Genomic DNA, 25,008 nt, shown 5'->3' on the forward strand with positions numbered 1-25,008 from the left:
CAACAAAAGAAACTAAGCATTAAGTACAAAAAAAAAGTATGAGCGATAAAAAATGAGCGGTCTTATCGATATTGTGTGCGCGGAACTATATAGTTGTGTTTAGCAGATGCGACATCTCCAACATTTATAATAATAATATATATAATTTCACTATTTATTGTTCTATCTACAATTTTAAATATATATAATATAAATGTTGAAGATGTCGCATCTCTTACACAGCATTCCTTATTACATGAGCAATCTGATTTAACGATAAAAAATTAAGAAAACCACAATACTACTACCCATCGAGAAAGAAGTTTCACTTCATTCACGGGCACCAAGTTGCACGCGCGCAGTTTTATTTATTTTAAATTAACATTATTATTTATTGTCATTATTATTAGGGAGTCCAACACTCATACAAATATTAGCCTATCCATTAAGTACATGTATTTTCTACATGGATACCAAGTTTCAAGTCAATCGGATGAATGGTTCAGTAGTTATAACGGAACATCCGTAAAAACCACTGTAGATTTATATATTAGTATAGATACTGACCAGGCACCTGCAGGAAGTCCTCGATGGCCTTCACGTAGGCGCGGGCCTCCGCCGGCAGCTTGTCCAGCTCCCGCACGTGCTCTATACTGCACGCCCAACCGGGTAAACTAATGTATTCCACCTATAGAGCAAAAAAATAAAAATAATATGATTACCGAAACTTATAGACGTCAGCAACATAAATACCAACACGTCATTACGGATCCTCCCGATCCACTAACGGTGCTTTTAGCTACCACAAGCACCGGTCACCGTCCTCGTCGAACCCGTCGCTTGCGACGAAGGGTCCAATGAATAACATCGTGTAATAAAATCAAACCCGCAAAATTATAATTTGCGTAATTACTGGTGGTAGGACCTCTTGAGAATGAAGCAGTAAAGCGTTTCGGTTTGAAGGGTGGGACAGCCGGTGTAACTATACTGAGACCTTAGAACTTATATCTTAAGGAGGGTGGCATATTTACGTTGTAGATGTCTATGGGATCCGGTAACCATTTAACACCAAGTTGGCCGTGAGCACGTCCACCCATCTAAGCCATAAAAAAAAACAAATTTACCTCTACATTACTAAGTTCCACCATCGAAGACGGGAAATAATCAATCTTCTTGCCATTCAGTTTGTAAGCGACACCGACTTTTATTTCCTTCAGGGTATCCAAAATATCCAGTTTCGTTAGGCACAATCTGTAAACAATAAAAAGTATAATTAGCTAGGCTATTTTTAATAATATTGGGGGAATTCCCGGAAAGTATTTTGTATTCAAAAATATTGTTTCCTCTGGCCCTCCGGCTTTTGTAGTCAATTTAATTAGCTTACAAAGGTAAAGTTTAAAACAGCTCTGTTCTAGAATATTAATATAAAAATTCGGTCCATAGCTGTGGTAGCTGATGCTAATAAATAGCTTGAAGAGAAGTTGAACATTTCGTCTTTTCGCATTAAAAGTGTACGATTTCTAAAATTATTCGAAATGTGAGTTAATATGCGGAATCATTTGGTATCAACAGGATTTTACTCATAAACACGATCAAAAGAGCGTAGTTTAGTTTTTTTTTTTTTAGTATACCTATGTAACAAAATTAGTACATTATTTTATCTTACTATAAAAGTCAGATAATGTATAAAAAAATAAAAATAAAATTGTTGGAAAGATGATTAATATTAAAAATATCACAAGTTTTAAAAACCTTTAAAACACTCTCCCGTAAGATTAGTAAGTTTTGAAATTATACAGTTTTAATGCGAGAAGACGAATTTTGTGTCTTGCAGCAGGTCTGTCCCCTTGTCTAGTCTAGTACCACTCATGGGATGTACTCACGACGTGTATCCGTTGACCATGGCGGTGTAGCGGACGACGACCAGGTCGAGCCAGCCGCAGCGCCGGACGCGTCTGGTGGTGACGCCGACCTCGTGTCCTCGCTCCTGGAGTAGCTGACCAGTCTCCTGTGAACCATTCGTATAATCTACATTATTCATTTATTTATAACATGAAGTGTAAATAAATATAAACGAAAGGGGGTGTTTTTCAGATTTTTTTGGGGACAATCACAAAATAACTTTATTTATTTATCTACATCAGTGGACTAAGCATTCTCTACCAGTCAACCAAAGGTGATCAACAGAGTAAATAATAGATGGTGCACTAAAATTAACACACAAATAAATATACAAATTGCAATAACATATATAGTAGTTTATACAATAATCAAAGGAAGATTTTTGAAGAAGGTGGTGGTACCTACCCACCCGTGCGGACTCCCAAGAGATCCTACCACCAGTGATTACACAAATTATAATTTTGCGGGTTTGATTTTTATTACACGATGTTATTCCTTCACCGTGGAAGTCAATCGGAACATTTGTTGAGTACGTATTTCATTAGAAAAATTGGTACCCGCCTGCGGGATTCGAACACCGGTGCATCGCTACATACGAATGCACCGGACGTCTTATCCTTTAGGCCACGACCACTTCAAATATTAACATAATATTAATAAAACAATTTACATAGCCATTTAATGGTAATCGAACATGTCTGATTTGCGGAGTACATTCCAATCGTCGAGTACTAAGCTAGTACAACTATAAATGAAGGCCACGCGCGTGCGTACTTTGCAACAACTCAAGAACTAACTTGTCTTGAAAAGTGCCGGGAGGCCCCGCCCCCAAATCGTTTGAAATTAACCTGGTTAATCCTGGCGAATATAGTGTTCGCGTATCGATTCCGCTCCTAGTGAGTGTTCGCGAAAAACCTGGTGAGACTTTTTGGCGGGAACGCGAGGAGTGAGGTTGTGTGATTTGTTTTATTTTGTATTTAATGTTTCTTCAGATTTAAATGCGTAATAACGGTGGTTTATTAACTGTTTAATATCTGTGAAAGTGCACAAATGTGGGGAAATGAAACAAAGCCAATGGACGTAACTTCTCGGGATCCTCCAAAAAGTCCACCCAAACCAAACCAACCAAAAGGACCAAAAGTCCAAAGAAAAAATCTCAGTAAATTACCACCATTTTACTAAGATCATCTCATCTCATTTCATTTCATTTCATCCCAGTTGATTAATATCTCAAATTAATCGTCTTCATTTCACTCCATGTTATCATTTTTCATAAAAAATAAGATTATATAAATTAAAACAAGGCATGACTTAAAGGTCTTAGTTACCAGGTCATAAAATCCCCTAAAAAAAAACCTGGTTGGGAATTAGGTATTTTTCTGGTATTTTTCGAACCGTTCCCAAGCCCTGGTACTAACATCGTGCAGCTCCGTGGGGAAGGGTCCGTCGCCCACGCGCGTCGTGTACGCCTTCACGACGCCCAGAACGTTCCCGATCACGTTGGGTGGTAGACCGAGACCAGTCAACACGCCGCCTATGCTGCAATTCGATGACGTCACGTACGGGTAGGTACCTGAAATTAAAATCATTTTTTTTTATATTTTTATTGCATAGATGTGTGGACGAGCTCACAGCCAACCTGGTGTTTAGTGGTTACCTAAAATTATTGCTCTGGTAAAATCGTGGAGACATCGATTGAATTTTCTTATCAGCTTTAAATAAAATACTTTTTTATGATTTTATAGTGATTACAGTTCATTCGTCCTTTTTTATTTCTCTACCTTATTCTTATAACTTTCAGAGCGCCTTTTTTAAAATTTACCCAGTTGCTACTGTAGCGCTACCCTTATATAGCAGATTTTAACGGACACTTTTTTATTTATTTTTAGTTTATTAGATGGGTGGACAAGCTCACAGCCCACCTGGTGTTCAATGGTTACTGGAGCCCCTAGTTTTAATTTTTTTAGTGCTAAAATCGGTGGAAGAGCACACTGTTCACTAAGTGCTAAGTGGTCACCGGAGACTATACACAACAGCAACGTAAATTCCCCCACCCGTCTTGCAGTTCCAAGTCCCAGTTTTTTAGTACAACAGTTGTCTCATCCTTTAAACCGAAATCTTACCTGCACTTATGCAGTCCAGATAGACACCATAATGAAATATGGGCGAAATAGACAATATCATATTATATAATATCCACAATTTAGACTATTATTCTAAAGTGTGATGGCTATTATTTATGACCAATTAATTTCTATATAGATTTATATGTAAAATTACACAATTGAACTATCGTCGGCTTGAAAAATTTAGGATTATCTTAGACATATCGTCTGCTCGCATTAAAACTGTATAATCTCAAAAGTAACTATGTAATTTTACAGGAGAGTGTTTTAAAGGTTTAACATATTTTTAATATTAATCATCTTTCCAGCATACATTTTTAATTTTTTATCAGTTACGTTAAATATCTGTCTTTTAAAGTAAGATAAAATTATATATTAATTTTGTTAATAGTAGTCAAAATTTTTTTTTTATTGCTTAGATGGGTGGACGAGCTCACAGCCCACCTGGTGTTAAGTGGTTACTGGAGCCCATAGACATCTACAACGTAAATGCGCCACCCACCTCGAGATATAGGTTCTAAGGTCTCAAGTATAGTTACAACGGCTGCTCCACCCTTCAAACCGAAACGCATTACTGCTTCACGGCAGAAATAGGCAGGGCGGTGGTACCCAACCGCGCGGACTCACAAGAGGCCCTACCACCAGTAAATATAGGTAAACTAAAAAAAAATTAAAACTAAACTACGCTCTTTTGACAGTATTTGCTCTATTGAGCGCTACGCTCTATTGAGAAAAAAAACTGGTGATACCAAATGATTCCGCATATTAACTCAATTTCGAATATTTTTGGAAATAGTACACTTTTAATGCGATAAGACGATATATGGCAGAAGTTTCCCGCAGAAACCAGTTTTAAATTGTCTAAAATACTCAATACTGTCACTTATCAATTCAAAGATTCACTATCACGTAGCTGCATTATCTACAAGGCTCTAATACCCGAAGATCGATTGAAACTATTCAATCATTTTATTAATACCAGGTACATCTTTATCCGTAATAATTGGACGTTTACAAGTCTTCCTCGGGATTAAGATAAAGGTCTGATAATTTTTAATATATACAAACTAACATTTTTATTGTAGACGTGATTTATTTATCTATAATTTGTTTGTACACTAAAAAACATTTTAGTTTAAATATTTATTTTAATCTAACTTAGGTGAGTATATTTTTACACATGATACTTAATACTTCTAATCAATAGTTGTACTACTAATGTGAGACCGGTTAAAGTCAGTTATGTTCGGATTGCAACGTTTCTATATTTTGGGTATTGCAAAAGTGAAACTGGTGGTAGGATCTCTTGAGAGTCCGCGCGGGTAGGCACCACCACCCTGCCTATTACTGTCGTGAAGCAGTAATGCGTTTCGGTTTGAAGGGTGGGGCAGCCGTTGTAACTATACTGAGATCTTAGAACTCATATCTCAAGGTGGGTGGCGCATTTACGTTGTAGATGTCTATGGGCTCCAGTAGCCACTTAACACCAGGTGGGCTGTAAGCTCGTCCATTCATCTAAGCAATAAAAAAAAAGAAATAAAATCTCTATATATAAAAATGAATTGCTGTTCGTTAGTCTCGCTAAAACTCGAGAACGGCTTGACCGATTTGGCTAATTTTGGTCTTGAATTATTTGTGGAAGTCCAGAGAAAGTTTAAAAGGTAGATAGATAAATATGAAAATGCTCTCAATTAAATAAACACAACAATTTTGTTTTCCCTTTGATGTGTCCCCGTCGGACGGATTCCTTTTGTTTGTTTTAAGTTTATTTTATACAAAAGTTTAGGTCTTTTATTTATCGATTGAGGCACTAAGAAGTCTGCCGGGTCAGCTAGTAAAAAAACAAATACATCTTATATCTTGTATCTAACTTAATATCTTCTTCTTCGGGTGGCTTCTAACAGTGATCAGGGCTCATAATACCTATCCTCTACCGTCTGCTTAAGAAACCCGATACTGGTTCTTGAGCAAATATATTTTTCAGTTTATTTCAATTGCTCTGACAAAATTATATGCAAAAAACACCCTCCTACCCTCATCCACTTACATCTGCACTTACCCCGGAAAGGGATCCCCAGATTTGTGAACATCAAATTTAAGTTAACGCATATACAACCAGCGTCACTAAAATACACGCTCCAGCACTAATTTTTGGTACTGGGACCGAAAACGTGATCCGAATGTCTAATTATTTTCACACATGACGCGTTAATATTTAAGTTTAATGTTAGCATGTAAACAGAGATATTTTCGTGGGCATCACTGAATTCGTTGAGAGATTTCATTTGTGGCGTACGCGGAGACATCTCTAGTCAGAGTAACGCCCGCGTGCAATCGTTACCCTAGCGCCCAAATGTAACAAGTTCATTGAGCACCCAAACCTAACGATAGGCGTCTCACCCATTGAGTTACACGTCATGTCGGATCCTCCCGATCCACTAACGATGCTTCTAGTTACCTCAAGCACCGGCCATCGTTCCTGTCGAACCCGTCGCTTGCGACGAAGGGCTCGACGAGTAAATTAACCCTCAGACACCACAGCCCACTGAGTTTCTCGCCGGATATTCTCAGTGAGTCGCGATACCTATCTGGTGGCAGATTCAGTGAAGTACTGCTCTTGTTAGGGCCAGTATTAGCAATTCTCTTAGGTTATGCCCGTGAGCTCAAATACCGACAAAAACAAAAAAGAGGTATGCATACCGAAATCTATATCCAGCATGGCGGCATTCGCTCCCTCGACTAGCACCTTCCTCCCGGAGCCGATCTCCCTGTGCAGGTACGAGACCGTATCCTTGACCATCGGCCGGACCAGATCGGCGTACGCTCGGTACTTCGACAGCTCGCTATCGATGTTCAACTCCAATGCCGGGAACATGCGTTTGTACGAGGCCACAAGGGTCCGGTATCTGAAAATAATATACAATCAAGATTTTTGACGTGACAACGTCTTATAATTCGATGGAGCCGACTGCACGCACGAAAAAACACGACTCATGAAGCGTTCCATTTAAGGCTTGAAGTGCAAGCGAGAGCGCGCAACGAGCGACAAAGAGGCACAATCGGCCTCCGCGTTTGGCAACGTTCGACATCTGTCTCTCTCCTACTTGAGTGAGCGATGCGTCCGCGTGGACAGCTGCTATACAATAATACATTTACATGTTTTCGTCAAGTATGAAGTTCAGTGAAAACTGAATGTGGTGTCAATTGTTTATAGCAACGATAATTGCGATAATTGAAAAATGAAATCATTCCATCAGTATTTTCTTATGTGACGTTGTCACGTTCAACTATCGTCAGTAAACTGACTTTACAGACACCCGATTTTTTTTTTATTGCTTACATGGGAGGACGAGCTCACAGCCTGGTGTAAAGTGGTTACTGGAGCCCATAGACATCTATAACGTAAATGAGCCACCCACATTGAGATATAAGTTCTAAGGTCTCAAGTATAGTTACAAACGTTGAAAACGGTAGTGATATTAAAACGAAATGACCTTTTCATTTGGTCAGCGTATGGTTTTACCAAAATTTCGACGAACACTACAATCGTCGGCTACACAATGTCAAATCTGCAATGTAATACAAACAGCGGTAATAATATAACGACTGTTAAAGAACAGTAAAGAAAACTGAGATAAGCTACTACGACTCTCGCCATAAACCGAGTTTAGTCATAAGTTCGATATGAGTTCTAAGGTCTCAAGTATAGCTGCAACGGCTGCCCCACCCTTCAAACCGAAACGCATTGCTGCTTCACGGCTGAAATAGGCAGGGTGGTGGTGTACCTACCCGCGCGGACTCTCAAGAGGTCCTACCACCAGTAAGAAATTCACTTACTTGTCTTCGAACAGACTGAAGTCTCCGAGCAGATCGCCGATTCTGATGCCGTTTCTGGTTGCCTTCGCGGAGTAGGCCGGCCCGATGCCCTTTTTCGTGGTACCGAGCGAGTTCTTACCCTTCTCCGCTTCCTGGAGACCGTCGACCTGGAATCAAAGGGCATGCGAACTAATAAAATCCGCGATAACGTTCTTCGCATTCGACAAAAAGAAGACAAGGATGCTGTGCTTTTTTTCGTAGAGGCAGACGAGTTTAAAGACATTTTTTTATTGCTTAGATGAGTGGACGAGCTCACAGCCCACCTGGTGTTAAGTAGTTAATGAAGCCCATAGACGTCTACAACGTAAATGCGCCACCCACCTTGAGATCTAAGTTCTAAGGTCTCAAGTACAGTTACAACGGCTGCCCCACCCTTCAAACCGAAACCACCAGTAAATAGACATTTTGGTGTTAAATAAGTAAGCGCCATTAATAGTGGCAATAGACCAAAATCAATGCAGGATACCATTGCCGTTTCATTTTTTCCTACTGTTCGCTCGATGATCGAAATTTGACCAAAACGCTGACACCTCAAGTTTTATATTATACTAGCTGTACTCGTCCGCTTCGCCGAGCATTTAAAATTAACATTATTATTTCTCACCCCCACAAAGATTCTCATCATTAACGCCCCCGCAACTGGTGTAGGAATTATTATTATTATTATTATTATTATTCATCGTTTAATTATTGACATTTGAAGTACCTAGGAATACTTTCATTTTTTTTATGGATATGTACTGCTCGTCAATAGATAGCTACGAGTAGGTAAATAGGTAGGTAAATTACGATAATAAAGAAATTTACGCTAAGGCTAATTTCTAAATAAATAGCTTCCCAAGAAAGCCTCATAAAGCCACGATCCTCAGCATTGAGGATTATTGACGCAAATGGGAGTAAGGAAACGTTTTCTTGAAAATTGTATTAGGACGCACTTTAATACCCCGATTGACGGATACCAGCGTCCTGAATCAGTTATATAATCCGGTTTCAAGTTTGGGATACTCGCAATCCGACAAAATTGAGAATTCGTTTTTGGATGCAGTGAGCCATCCATGAGATGCGCAAACAAGGTAAAAGTGAAACCTTAAAGTTATATCATCTCATTCTCCTATAGATGCATATGCGTTTGTCTCTTTTTACTGTCGCTTTTGCGTTTCATTGCGTTTCAAATGACAAAGTTCTTACTTCAAAAAAGCTCACCCGTAAACACGCATCACCCACGTGTAAATGATCAATTATCATCGTTCAATTAAACTATAAAACACAATTTCAAATCGATATTTATAATTCGTACAATGTATCGTAATAAATAAGATTTGCTTTGACTATATCAAAGCCCGTATGAGATCTTTATGCATTAGGGACATCATAAATCTGTATTGTTCGGTGTTATATTTTTAGTACGTATAATGTCCGGAGTATTTTAAAGTAGATTTTTATCAAACAGCCCAATATCGTATTTTACTGACGTTGGTTTATGCTCCATTAAAGGTTTTGCGTTCGTAATTTCTGCGTATTATGTTTATTATATTTATTTGTATTGCTTAGATGGGTGGACGAGCTCACAGCCAACCTGGTGTTAAGGTTTATTATATTTATTACAAACGAATGTAATCTAATTGACCGTTCGCAGCGAAAGCTTCGCGTAGTAACACATTCAACGAAGCAGAGATTGAATTTCACGAAGGGGTCACTGGCAACTAGAGCAACAAGTAGATCCCTATCATTTAGTAAAATTCATTATAGTGTTTTAAAGACTGCAAGTGCTTAATTGATTTGGGTTCGGGAGGAAATCGCCAGACTTCCACGCTTTGAGGGTGCACATCAACCTGCATCCTAGCCTCAAGCGAGAACTCAATCGAGGCTGAATATTTCGCGCGGACCATTAGGAGTCGGTTTGACAATAAACAAATAATATGCATGCATGTGTGTGCGTCTAAAACATTGTTGTATGTGTAATGTTTTTTTTATTGATTTAATGTATTTTGTATGCATAATTTAAAAAAAATTTTAGCATTCTTCACTCCTACTCTATATTCCCTATAAGTGTGGGAAATTTCATACTCCTCCGTCCGCGAAATTTTCGTGAAAAAGGGGTACAAAGTTTTTGCTTCACGTATTAATATTTTTTTATTAATTATTGCTATTAGTATTATTTGTTTTTATTTGAATCTGTTAGCTTCGATGTTGACACTTCGAGCGCGTCTCATGATGCGTCAAAAACCAATAAAAAAGGTGAGGTACCTCTGTTTACTAATCATTGCATTATACAACTTTCAATTTCCAGTAGAAAATATTATGTAATTACAAGAATCATGCACAATGAACTATTATGAATAACGGACGTGACATTTCCGCCCATTGCACACACACATACGCGTCCTATCTCTGTTTGTCTTATCTGTACTATTACTAGATAACACTTACATAACAATGTTAAAAGTTATTTTCGGGGGAATCCCATTTTAGTGCAACACGATGTATTCATGTACATACATATAACCTACGAACCTAACAGTCATCAAGATGGATCTACGTTCCATAACTAACCGTCGAGATATTTAAAAATCTCGATGTTGCCACAAAAGAAATCTTTCTACCAAATAATAAATCGAAATTAACCTTTTTGTTTTATTTTTGCTGGAGTCTAGTAAAACCATGGTAGATGGATGATGAGAGTAGTAATAGCATCTTACTAACTACCACTACTCCTACATCTTTATTCATACAACAACGTGAATGCTAGTAACAACGATAAGAGATAGGTCGATTGCATTAATAACGCCTATTCCTCTGTGTACCTACCTACAACCACTACCAACTAGTACTGAAAATTATAATTCGATTAATTGCCGAGCATACATTATGTATGTACTAAATACGCAATACTAAGTACAGTCTTCGATATTTTTTATTTATTCTTTAGATAGGTGGACGGTGACAGGTGGGTACCTGATAATAAATGATTAACGGACCCATAAACATCAATAACACCTTGAGACATGAGTCCCAAGCCTCAGTTTTATACTACAACGGATGCTCTACCCTTCAAACAGAAACGCATTACCCCTTCACGGCAGAAATAGGCAGGGTGGTGGTACCTACCCGTGCGGACTCACGACACGCCCTTCCACCAATAAATCCACGTATATACGAAATTAACACCTCTACTTAAACGACTAACGCCAGCCAAGTACCTGTTAATGTGATTAGAACTACTTTGCCGGTTTATCTCATGTATTTTTTAACATCATTTTATTTCCAACGTTTCGTATATTTTACAGTTATCATAGTCGCGAACGACGTGACGAAAGATTAGCTTAATTATCTCTAATCTCTATGCAAAAAGAAGTATCTACAGCCGGCATTAGTGCGGCAATTCGGAAAAGCGGCACGACACGAGAACCCTCTCATCATTGCCGCCGTTCGGTCCGCAAGATCGGAAATGTAGATACCGGCTGCGAGTTGACGTCACCCCAAACAGGACAGTTCGAATCCTCCCGATCCACTAACGGTGTATCAAGTACCAGTCACCGTTCTCGTCGAGCCCGTCACTTGCGACAAAGGCTCGGCGAGTAAATGAACCCACAGACACAGCCCACAGAGTTCCCGTTGGTAGATTCTGCGAAGCACTGCTCTTGCTATGGTTAGTGTTAGCAACATCGCCAGGTTTGAGCCCCATGAGCGCACCTATTTGTTAGGTTGCTCTGACATAGCCTCTCAAGGCTCAAGGCAAGGTTAGCTGAGGTAGGAAAAAAAATTGAAAAAAAACACGAAAGTCGAAAAAAACACTATACCTGTTGATGTATATCGAAAACAAGATGAGCCCTGTCCGAGATCACGAGTCTGCCTTCGCAACCCTTCATGCCTTTCAACTCGTTCTTCTTCAGCTCCTCAAACAGTCCGGGCAGGTGGATCACCACGCCATTACCTAAGGGAAGTAGTGATCTTATTATTCTCTCTCTCTCTCTATTCGATCTTATTCTCCACGATTACGGTCCATCCACTTCCACGGTGAAGGAATAATATCGTGTAATAAAAATCAAACCCGCACAATTATAATTTGCGTAACTACGTGGTAGGACGTCTTGTGAGTCCGCACGGCTAGGCACCACCACCCCGCCTTTTTCTGTCATGAAGCTGTAATGCGTTTCGGTTTGAAAGGCGAGGCAGCCTTTGTTACTATACTGAGACCTTAGAACTCATCTCAAAGGTGGTTGGCGGCATTACGTTGTAGATGTCTATGGGCTTCAGTATCCACTTAACACAAGGCTGTGAGCTCGTCCACCCATCTAAGCAATAAAAAAAATAAAAATTACAATTCGTTGCGTCCAAAGACAACTTACTTTCCTCACCCCTGATCAAAAGCTATGTTTACCTACCGCCGATTACTTACAAGCGCGTCAAAAATGTGTAGTTGATGATTTTTAGATTTAAACGTTTGTTTTTAGTGAAACTATCTAAATCACAGCAGTGTTGAGTAACTTACATAGCGGTGAATAACTATATATATATAAATGAATTGCTGTTCGTTAGTCTCGCTAAAACTCGAGAACGGCTGGACCTATTTGGTTAATTTTGTTCTGGAATTATTATATTTGTGGAAGTCCAGAGAAGGTTTAAAAGGAAACGAACACAAGCAAAAACGCTCTAATCATTTTTACATAGCCCAGACCAATAAAGTTTATGGTTCAAAGGAATTAATAAAACAATATTTACCCCGTCTTCAAAAAAATTTATGATAATCCCTAATGTCAAGACAAACAAGGTAATGAAACATTTTGTACCGCTCTGTGCGACGCGGCGACGTCACAGCGCTACCATGGCGAAGTTTAATGTTTATTTCGCATTTAAAACGCTCCATTGCGTTCCAAGGTTACGCTAATTTACTATGCACGATATGAATTAAATTTCGCTACGTTAATGTTCACAATGGTTTCTTTTTTTTTTGTTCAGGAGCACAGCTCCGAGTGTCACCGGTTTTTTTTCCTACCTCTTCTAGTAACCTCGAGGGGTTATACTTTTTTTTTCACAGGAGAAAATCACCGGATCCCCACCCGCGCGGCAGGTGGGGTATGAGGGAGTTGAACTTCACTAAAAACTCCTGCCGCTCACAACCGGCGCCCTATCTCGGACCGGGTCGGAGCCCAGTCGGGGCTATTGAGACGGCGGGACAGGGTTGGAGGGGTTATACTAGATTCTCCAAGCGATAAGGTGAGCTCACGGGCCTCTAACTCGAGGACGTTGCTAACACTAGTCCTAGCAAGGGCAGTGCTTCGCAGAATCTACCACCGGATCGGAAACGCGACCCAGTGAAGATCCGGCGAGAAACTCAGTGGGCATGTCACTGGTGGTACCAGCTTTTTGTTTTCAAATAAACATTTCGAATCTTTTAGAACAAATTGCGGTCTCTTGACAGTTTGCCTATTTCTGCCGCGATGCTGTGATGCGTTCCATTTTGATGGGTGTGTCAGTCGTTATGCAAAGCAGTTGAAACTCCGACCTTACGTCACAAGGTTGGTGATGACATTCAGGTTTTTTTTTTGATTCGAGGGATTACTCGTGGTCCGGAGGCCTTTCGTTTCACTAGGACAGATGGGTAAGCAAGGGCTCAGCCAGGAAAGTGACGCATATACACCAGGATTACCATAATCACCAGGCGGGTCGTGAATTGGTTTACGCCCTTAGTATTGCGGTTGCCTATAAACATCACTGACCACTATCCATCATAAGAACTGCATCCCTGTCTGCCTACGGAGGTCATAAATGGATTTCCGAATTGGCCACCTAAGCCGATAAGTCAAGTCGGACAGAGCAGCATCTGCAAATTCGAGTTAATAAAAAAAAATCGCTTATGACTCGGCTACTAATAACGTAAGCAAACAGATCACGTTGCATGACGAAATATTTCCATGTGATTCTGAACTAGACAATGATATAGTTTGTAGAAGCGGAAGTTTGTTTAGGTTTTAAGCGTTTACAATTGACTGGCAGCTGATAAGGTAATTGAGATTCAGCGGAATAGACTTGTTACTAAATTTATTTTAATTGCCAACTCATTAGACCCACGTTTGGTTCGCGGACGGGATCAATCATTTCTAAAACAACTTAACGACACTGGAGCGATTGTTTAAAGTCACCCACCAATCAGAATGCTCCCTTTATCATTAGATTCCGACAACAGAGCAGCTTTGTTTATAAAAAATAATCAGCCGCTGCATATATGCAGTGTGATTATGTATGTACATTTAATCTGCATTCGTGTGTTCCAAGTCTGTTCGATGGATACGATTAACGGTCTCCTAACATAGTTATCATCAGTTGGGCCATGACCTCATATCAGGAAACGTACGCCAATAAAAGTTTCATGTTCATGTTAAATAAACAAAAAAAAGATTACAGTACGCCTTTAAGCCGATACCTAGAAACAGTGCGGAGACATAACGGTTATTTGAAAATCGACGATCACTATTAGCCAAATATGCTAAGTAAAGTAAAATTAATTGACATTTCTCAAAAATAATAGTTTAAAGAAACTAACAAAATTGAAAATTAATTTTAATAAATTTGAACTGGACGATAATTTTTTGTTGTTGTTGATAAATTGTGTTTTTTAGAAATTATATTTAAATACGAATTACATATCGATAAAATGATGAAATATTCCAAGATCATTTAGGCATTTTTAAGTGAGCACGTTAGTTAAACAGACAAAAATAATATAAATAAACAATTCATTTTTTTGGTCTAACCTTAAACCAAACACTCATTGGCTTCGGGTGGCTTAACAACGCCATCTGCTGAAATAGCTTAAGTGTTATTGTGTCTTTAAAGCAGTTAGTTTCTTTACAGTATTATTATTCGCCAATAGATGTAGGGAGGAGTCATAAAGTTGATTATCGATAAAGTTGATTATTGAAAACACGAATAAAACAACATTTTCTGAAAATAAATCGTAGCTAGATCGATTTATCGCCCTCGAAATCCCCTGTATACTAAATTTTATAAAAATTGGAGCCGTTTCCGAGATTCAGATTATATAATAATATATATATATACAAGAATTTCTCGTTTAAAGGTATAAGATTAAAAATAGTGTAAGAAAAAATGATTTAATTATAAAAAAAATATTTTGTACTTTTTAGTTAGATTTTCTATAAAAGCATCTTTGTTAGTTTTTTTAAACTATTATTTATTTTTCATTTTTTAGTTGAATTTCAATTTCTCCAATTATTTTTTTTATTTTTTTTTTTAATATTGAATTGTCATCGATCCTTAATAAGTATACCAAATTTCGAGTTAATCCGACGTTTTGAAGGGGGTCAAAATCATGTTCAAAGATTCCGTTACAAACATACATACATCTGAAGCTAATAAAAGCGTATTAAAAATAGGTACTGAATTAACGTTCGTTATTAAAATAAAACGGTAATTAAGTATTTTTGAAAAATGTCAATTAGTAAAATATTTTGTATCTCAGGAATGTGGACAAGATAGGATCATAATAACAAATTACATTATTATTTTTGCAACGTTTCGGTCTTCTATTAGACCTTCATTAAGCATCTGAAAATTACACATATTGATAACCAACAATATAATTTTAAAAACAATGTAATTTTCAGAATTTTTTATTTATTGCCTTTGTAGGCAGACGAGCATACGGCCCACTTGATGGTGAGTGGTTACCGTCGCCCATGGACTTCAGTAATGCCAGCCGATGCTAGATGCCTGATGAAGGTCTAATAAAAGACCGAAACGTTGCAAAAATAATAATGTAATTTGTTATTATGATCCTATCTTGTCCACATTCCTGAGATACAAAATATTTTATTAATAATTATGGACGATAATATTGATAATAGTAATGTCAATTAGTTTTACTTTACTTTACTTGTTTATATTCTGCAACTGTCCCAAAAAAAACAACAGCGTATGACGTCATTCGTAGGTACATATTTCGCTTATAGGCCCATTTTTGACGTCAGTACTCAGATTACGTTTACGCGGCTATTCCGAACCGATATTGAAATTAAAACATTATTTTCCATAAACATTCATATTTTTATAAAATGACTTATTGTTTACGACTAATTACTTTTTGGCGAGAATTCTCTGCGTGATGTTATGCGATTATTATATTTTGTCAATTTGGTATTTCCTCTAGTTTAAACTTTTAATAGAAACATACAATTGTGGCTTATTAACCGTTTAGTTATCTGTAACTAAGTAAGAAAAGTGTAACAAAATCTCTGGACATTATTCCTAGAGTTCATCCAAACTCCAATATAAAATCCCCACCATTTTATCGAAAGTTCATTTCATTTCATTTAATTACATTAATCGCCTAAAAGTTATCAAAAGAGTCAGCTTTTAATGTCTTATCGGTACACTAGGACCAAAAAGAAGATAGATTTTTTTAGTCGCACCGGCAGATCACTTTACACCGAATATAAAACTAGATTTACAAGAACACTGATTAAATACTATTCCAGAAATTAGGTAATCTCGATTATATTGTTACAAGTATACTTTTTTTTTATTGCTTAGATGGGTGGACGAGCTCACAGCCCACCTGGTGTTAAGTGGTTACTGGAGCCCATAGACATCTAGAACGTAAATGCGCCACCCACCTTGAGATATAAGTTCTAAGGTCTCAAGTATTGTTACAACGGCTGCCCCACCCTTCAAACCGAAACGCATTACTGCTTCACGGCAGAAATAGGCAGGGTGGTGGTACCCACCCGCGCGGACTCACAAGAGGTCCTACCAGCAGTAATTACGCAAATTATAATTTTGCGGGTTCGATTTTTATAACACGATGTTATTCCTTCACCGTGGAAGTCAATCGTGAACATTTGTTGAGTACGTACTTCATTAAAAAAAATTGGTACCCGCCTGCGGGATTCGAACACCGGTGCATCGCTTCAACACGAATGCACCGGACGTCTTATCCTTTAGGCCACGACGACTTCACGACTACTCTTTAAGCCCGAAAAAATTGTATAGTACAAAGTATTCGTACATTGAAATTATTGTTATTAACTCTACGTTTCGTACAACAAAACCCACATTAAGTTACGTAAGCTTTTGGCAGAAACTCAAGGATAAACCGTTAACGTTATCGGTCAGAAACAATTCGCGTTTACGTAAATTATTATCAAATTTCTTTCTTTTTAGAAAACATCTCGTTATAACACAGTCTGTAACAAAATGCATGTGACTATAGAGAGATGTATGGAAATGGTAGTGCAAAGTAGAGGGGGAAGAGGTCGACCGAGGAAGACATGGATGGAGTGTGTGAATGACGATATGATAGAGAGAGGAGTGAGTGTTGAGTTGACGGCTGATAGAAGAGAATGGAAGGGAAAAATTACCAAGTGGGATAAGGTGGAGAAAAGGAAGAGAACAGTCTGTAACAAAAATTCTGCTGCTCTGTAATAATCGGAGGGTTTACCGAAATTCACAGACGTAACTACGTCGAGAACATCTTCGTTCCAATGTTGTTTATTCCGATAAAATATATATTTATTTTAAAATGCCAATTTCCTCAAAGAAACACGTTTTTTTAAATAATTTTATCAATTTATAACGATGATTAATTCTTGTTCATTGTTCATTACAGTCTCATAAATAAAACAACAATTATATAGATTAACAAGTTTTTTAAAACAAATGTGGTTACGGTAAATATCCATAATCTATAACTATTCTTATTCGCCATGTTGGCATTGTCAATCATTACCTAGTCAGGTCATAAGTATTGTATATTGGTTAATAAATAGATTTCATTTAGAGACGTCGAATACAGAGCGTTAAATATTTTTCATGTAAATAGCAATAGAACATTTTTTTTATTTAATTACTAGCTAACCCGGCAGACAGACAGAGCAGTGCCTCAATCGATAAATAAACAAACAAAAGGAATTCGTCCGACGCCGGAGTATATTTATTTAATTACGAGCATTTTCATATTTATCTACCTTTTAAACCTTCTCTGGACTTCCACAAATAATTCAAGACCAAAATTAGCCAAATCCGTTCAGCCGTTCTCGAGTTTTAGCGAGACTAACGAACAGCAATTCATTTTTATATATAACTAGTCAGGTCATAAGTACTGTCACACAGTAAAAACTTTTCTTTTAGAATGCTGGCCACAAAAAAGTTTATTGAATTGTAATTTCGAATTGTTCATGAAAATAAAAATGTATACTTTTAGAATTTTACTCATTTTTAGATATGGAGTGGACGCTTAAAGAAAACCGTGTTGCAGTTATTGCGTTGCATCGTTGCGGTTACGCGCCAATTCAAATTTTTAACATACTGAAAAATTTGAATATAACCAAAAGATTCGTTTATCGTACCATCAAACGATACAATGAAGACTCTAGTGTAGATGACAGGTCAAGAAGTGGTCGCCCTCGGTCTGTTAGGACTCCAGCAGTGATAAAAGCTGTGAAGGCGCGAATTCAAAGAAATCCTAAACGTAAGCAGAAACTGTTGGCCCTTCAGATGGGGTTAAGCAGAACCACTGTGAAAAGGGTGTTAAATGAAGACTTAGGGCTTCGGGCATATCGAAGAAAAACAGGACATAGTTTGAATGCTCGTCTAATGGACCTGAGACTGAAGAGATGCCGCGCTTTGTTGAAGCGGTACGCGGGAAAAAAATATCGGGAAATTCTTTTTTCGGATGAAAAAATTTTTACCGTAGAAGAGAGCTACAACAAACAATATGATAAGGTGTACGCACACAGTAGTGAAGAAGCGAGCAACCGTATTCCGCGTGTCCAACGAGGTCATTTTCCATCCTCGCTCATGGTATGATTGGGAGTTTCTTATTGAGGCTTAACAGAGGTACATTTTTGTGAGAAAGGTGTAAAAACGAATGCAGTTGTGTATCAAAATACAGTCCTGATGAACCTTGCGGAACCTGTTTCTCATACCATGTTCAATAACAGGCACTGGGTATTCCAACAAGATTCGGCGCCAGCTCATAGAGCGAAGAGCACACAAGACTGGCTGGCGGCGCGTGAAATCGACTTCATCCGGCACGAAGACTGGCCCTCCTCCAGTCCAGATTTGAATCCGTTAGATTACAAGATATGGCAACACTTGGAGAAAAAGGCGTGCTCAAAGCCTCATCCCAATTTGGAGTCACTCAAGACATCCTTGATTAAGGCAGCCGCCGATATTGACATGGACCTCATTCGTGCTGCGATAGACGACTGGCCGCGCAGATTGAAGGCCTGTATTCAAAATTACGGAGGTCATTTTGAATAAACTTTAGTGTCATAAGAATCTATGTTTTGTTAAGTTCATTTTGGTATATGAATGGTTACATAATGAATAAACTTGTTTCAATTATTTTACATTAAACATGTGACAGAATTTATGACCTGACTAGGTATATACATATACATAGGTTTGACCACGACGTTTTAAAAAATAGAATAATTACTTTTGTCATGATAATAACCGAGATTATGAAATAACAAAGATTTTGTTTTCGTATGTAAGACTACTTCACATTACAATTCAATTTCAATTTATACTAGTGTTTGCTTAGTAATCGAACATCTAATCATATCGCGTTATTAATTTTCCCTAGTATTGTGTAATTCTCATTCTGAAGAAAAACAAGACTGACAGCTGTCATTTATTTTTATTCATAACACGTTTAAAGCACGATATTACTCGTAGCTATTAAACAAAAGATATCGGTTGACAAGCAGCAGTGAGAATGTTGTAACTCCCTATTTATATTATTCAGATGTTATATGCGATAAATTTAGAATGGTGCGATTAAGAAATACAAACTTACATTTTTTAATGAATAATCCTTACGTAATTGATTAGCTCAGTGGTCGAAATTCGACTATAATTATAATTAACTTCAATAATAAGTTTGAAAATTATTATCGTTCTATTGTCGAAGACTATAACTTCTATAATCACAGATTTCCCCAGGGCTACACTATAGAGTCTATAGTATAGACTAATAATAATAAAGACGAACAAAATTAATATATTCTCAGCAGCAGACTTTAGCAATGAATAAAAGAGTGTGATGTGTGTTAAATACACGGTAGTATGAGTAATGTTTTTATTATTGATTTAATCTATTTTTTATGCATAATTTAAAAAAAACCTTAGACAATCCATCAAAAAAATTTAAATCTTAAATTGACATCCCAAGAAAAATGAAACATAAACCAAAAATAATAAGCGCGAGCGTTTAAGAAATATTTTTATAATAAACAGTTCCGACATTTCATTATGATGTCAATATAATTGGTGGCCCGTTTTTAATTCGATTTTTCAGTACAAATCAAACATTACAATCATTACAGTATCAAATTACTGGACCAAGGGAATACCACAATTATCAGTTTGAGATAATTACGTATAATTATTTTATTGATAATGGCATCGTATAATAATTAATTAAAAATATAATTTTAACAACGCAGTAATTAAGATTTACGTAATTTATCTTTGAAATAATCAGCAGAACAAGGACATTTAATGTTAGATAAATTAGGTAAATTATAAAAAATCAGAAGAATCACGTAGGTAACCACTTAAAACCAGCTAAGCTGTGTTAACTCATCTACATCAATAAATAAAAAATTGGAGCAAACATTTTTTTTTTTCAAAAACATTCATCTGATTCTAAACATAATACTCATTTAATAATCTTTTTAGTAAGTTATTATACATCATTTCTTTATCAAGTGTATTAAATTTGCAATTCCATTTTTCAAACGCGCCGGACCGCTTTTAATAGAACTATCCGCGCGCGCCCAAAATATTACCTAGCCCTATCAGAATTGTTGGAAGTATGTATATAAATTGTAGACAGCGACTTGGCTGTGCCCCTGGCATTGCTGACGTTCATGAGCGTCGGTAACCACTTACTTAAAAAACGGGTTCCAGTATTAATTTTTTTTCTTCAATTTTCGCAATGGTTCACAATATTATAACATTTTCATGGTTTATTAGAGGTCATGTTAAGCTGTGAAAGTGTTTTTAATCAATTACGTAGAAAAGGGCGTTTAAAATTTTCTTGTAAATCTATTATTATAATCGATAGTTTATTTCGTAACACAGGTGACTGATTGTGTTGAATGTTTGCGCATTGTTAGATTAGCTTGATAAAAGAAATTCAAACCAACATGAACTCAAAGAAACAAGCCTGTTCCGGAAACTACACAACGCTGCTGCTGCGTGTGACGTCATTTGGGGCCAAAATTAACAACGACTTAATAAACTAAACAATGGTATACATTTATTAACTAATCGCCACAGATGACATCATGCATTGTGAATGGTATATTGGTTAATAAATAGATTTCATTTAGAGACGTCGAATACAGAGCGTTAAATATTTTTCATGTAAATAGCAATAGAACATTTTTTTTATTTAATTACTAGCTAACCCGGCAGACAGACAGAGCAGTGCCTCAATCGATAAATAAACAAACAAAAGGAATTCGTCCGACGCCGGAGTATATTTATTTAATTACGAGCATTTTCATATTTATCTACCTTTTAAACCTTCTCTGGACTTCCACAAATAATTCAAGACCAAAATTAGCCAAATCCGTTCAGCCGTTCTCGAGTTTTAGCGAGACTAACGAACAGCAATTCATTTTTATATATAACTAGTCAGGTCATAAGTACTGTCACACAGTAAAAACTTTTCTTTTAGAATGCTGGCCACAAAAGTTTATTGAATTCGAATTTCGAATTGTTCATGAAAATAAAAATGTATACTTTTAGAATTTTAACTCATTTTTAAATATGGAGTTGACGCTTAAAGAAGACCGTGTTGCAGTTATTGCGTTGCATCGTTGCGGTTACGCGCCAATTAAAATTTTTAACATACTGAAAAATTTGAATATAACCAAAAGATTCGTTTATTGTACCATCAAACGATACAATGAAGACTCTAGTGTAGATGACAGGTCAAGGAGCAGGTCGCCTCGGTTAGGACTCCAGCAGTGATAAAAGCTGTGAAGGCGCGAATTCAAAGAAATCCCAAACGTAAGCAGAAACTGTTGGCCCTTCAGATGGGGTTAAGCAGAACCACGGTGAAAAGGGTATTAAATAAAGACTTAGGGCTTCGGGCATATCTAAGAAAAACAGGGCATCGTTTGAATGCTCGTCTAATGGACCTGAGACTGAAGAGATGCCGCGCTTTGTTGAAGCGGTACGCGGGAAAAAAAAAATCGGGAAATTCTTTTTTCGGATGAAAAAATTTTTACCGTAGAAGAGAGCTACAACAAACAAAATGATAAGGTGTACGCACACAGTAGTGAAGAAGCGAGCAACCGTATTCCGCGTATCCAACGAGGTCATTTTCCATCCTCGCTCATGGTATGGTTGGGAGTTTCTTATTGGGGCTTAACAGAGGTACATTTTTGTGAGAAAGGTGTAAAAACGAATGCAGTTGTGTATCAAAATACAGTCCTGACGAACCTTGTGGAACCTGTTTCTCATACCATGTTCAATAACAGGCACTGGGTATTCCAAAAAGATTCGGCGCCAGCTCATAGAGCGAAGAGCACACAAGACTGGCTGGCGGCGCGTGAAATCGACTTCATCCGGCACGAAGACTGGCCCTCCTCCAGTCCAGATTTGAATCCGTTAGATTACAAGATATAGCAACACTTGGAGGAAAAGGCGTGCTCAAAGCCTCATCCCAATTTGGAGTCACTCAAGACATCCTTGATTAAGGCAGCCACCGATATTGACATGGACCTCGTTCGTGCTGCGATAGACGACTGGCCGCGCAGATTGAAGGCCTGTATTCAAAATCACGGAGGTCATTTTGAATAAACTTTAGTGTCATAAGAATCTATGTTTTGTTAAGTTCATTTTGGTATATGAATGGTTACATAATGAATAAACCTGTTTCAATTATTTTACATTAAACATGTGACAGAATTTATGACCTGACTAGGTATAGAGATTAGCTTCTCTATCTGGTTACTTGGTTATACTACAAACAAAATAAAGTAATCACTTATTCAGACGGAAACTGAGCGGAAAAAAAGAAACAGTTTTAACAACATTAAACCTTACCTATGACAGACGTACACTTCTGGTTGATGATGCCACTTGGCAACAGATGGAAGTCAAATTCTTTGCCGTCAACTACCACTGTGTGTCCAGCGTTGTTCCCGCCCTGTAGATAAGAAGTAAAATCACTACATAGTATAAAACAAAGTCGCTTTCTCTGTCCCTATATCCCTATGTATGCTTAAATCTTTAAAACTACGCAACGGATTTTGATGCAGTTTTTTTAAATAGATAGAGTGATTGAAGAGGAAGGTTTATATGTATAATAACATCATTAAATAGTGGATAAACCAATAATAAATTACAGTTTCGAAACGAAGCGAGGGCGGGTCGCTAGTTAACTATTAGAATCAAAGTATAAGAGAGTAGATGTATAATTATACTGGAATTTTAAACATGCTTTTATTAGTTTAGTACGTAATGTTTGTTTTGTATGTAATGGAATATTTCAACGTTATTTTTACCTACTTCAAATCGTCCGATCGACCTGAAAATTTGCAGACGCATCAAAGAAAGATCAAAATTCAATTTGTTCAACTATTCTAGCCGGTATCAACAGCATAAAGAAAGGTAGGTTTTTATATTTATAATTAATTTTCAAATTAACTTTAGTTTCTCGTTCTTTTTGTTAAGAAATTAGCTTGACTAACAAACAGGTCACTGGTGTGTAAGATTACAACGCATTATCAACATCCACGATTCAAAATTAATAATTGAATTCGTCATCATCTTCCGTCACCCGTTTCACAAAAACTACTAAAATTAATATTTTGTTGAAACTGATTTTTTTTAAAGTTTCTTTACATGTTAAGTACTTATTTGGAACCTTAGTGATAAGTTTGTAACGCTAGGAGTATATCTGACGAAAGCCTGAACTGTTCCAATGACATTTTCAAAGAAGTCTTGTATAGCTCGAAATATCGAATAACGGCAGAAATTCACGGCGGGGTGGTGGTGGTACCTATCCGTGTCGACTCACAAGAGGTCCTACCACCAGTAATTACGCAAATTATAATTTTGCTGGTTTCATTTTTATTACACGATGTTATTCCTTCACCGTGGAAGTCAATGTGAACATTTGTTAAGAACGTATTTCATTAGAAAAATTGGTACCCGCCTGCGGGATTCGAACACCGATGCATCTCTAGATACGAATGGACCGGACGCTTTATCCTTTAGGCCACGACGACTTCATTTTCATATACATTAACCTTTAAGATCAGCATTAATCTTTTAGATGTTTGGAATGTCTTCATTGAATGTAAATATTTATACGATGTCAATTGCACCAGGAAATTCCAGCGTTGAAAATGACGGATGTGTCAGTCTTTTTTTGTTTAGATTTTGTAACCCAATACTTGTTATATATTATATAATAATAATATTCTTGTTTCATGAAAGTCTTTTATTTTCTTTTGCACACTTCAATTTGCCTTGTTAGTGGAATACTCGAAGGTTAAAATTCTTATATTCGAGTCCTGCTTCCGGACATGTGACCCACAGACACAGCCCACTGAGTTTCTGGCCGGATCTTTTCAGCGGGTCGCGTTTCCGATCCCGTGCTAGATACTGCGAAGGACGGCTCTTGCTAGGGTTCATGTTAGCAACGTCGTCAGGTTTGAGCCCCGTGAGCTCGATGAATCTAGAATAACCCCTCAAGGTTATTAGAATAGGTAGAAAAAAAAACGGACGTGTCAAAGTTTCCTTATTACATTCCGTTCATTTAGAAAAATAAATATTACTTAAATTTTGGATCGGTGGACAAGCTCACGACCCAGCTGTTGTTAAGTGGTTGCCGGAGCCTATAGATATCGCCAACGTAAATCCCGCCACTCTCCTTGAGACATGACTGCGATCATCAAATCTTCACTTGATGACCATCGTTCGATCATTTGATCAAAAAGTAGATAATCGAAAGCCCCATAGTCAAGTTTATGCTCCAGCAAATTTAGAACTAGCTCGCACCAAAGTCTTGCAGCTTTGTACTTCCGAGCCATTTTTCGTCACTTCTTTTAAAGCACAAACCATCGCATTCACT

The 25,008-nt window shown here is 37.4% G+C and overlaps 1 protein-coding gene across 1 annotated transcript in view; it reads right to left on the reverse strand.

Annotated features, from left to right (window-relative positions):
- Adss (adenylosuccinate synthetase) overlaps nt 1-25,008 on the reverse strand; it is a 32,347-nt gene that overhangs the window by 2,749 nt on the left and 4,590 nt on the right. Inside the window, exons 2-9 of the mRNA XM_028175625.2 lie at nt 22,974-23,076; nt 11,684-11,817; nt 7,845-7,990; nt 6,708-6,913; nt 3,300-3,454; nt 1,863-1,987; nt 1,104-1,230; nt 547-667 (exon numbers count right to left, since the gene is read on the reverse strand). Coding sequence (XP_028031426.1) covers nt 547-667; nt 1,104-1,230; nt 1,863-1,987; nt 3,300-3,454; nt 6,708-6,913; nt 7,845-7,990; nt 11,684-11,817; nt 22,974-23,076 — 1,117 coding nt within the window. The remainder of the gene's footprint in view (nt 1-546; nt 668-1,103; nt 1,231-1,862; nt 1,988-3,299; nt 3,455-6,707; nt 6,914-7,844; nt 7,991-11,683; nt 11,818-22,973; nt 23,077-25,008) is intronic.

Source organism: Bombyx mandarina, chromosome 25, assembly GCF_030267445.1.
Source record: "Bombyx mandarina strain Sakado chromosome 25, ASM3026744v2".
Classification (NCBI taxonomy): Eukaryota; Metazoa; Arthropoda; class Insecta; order Lepidoptera; family Bombycidae; genus Bombyx; species Bombyx mandarina.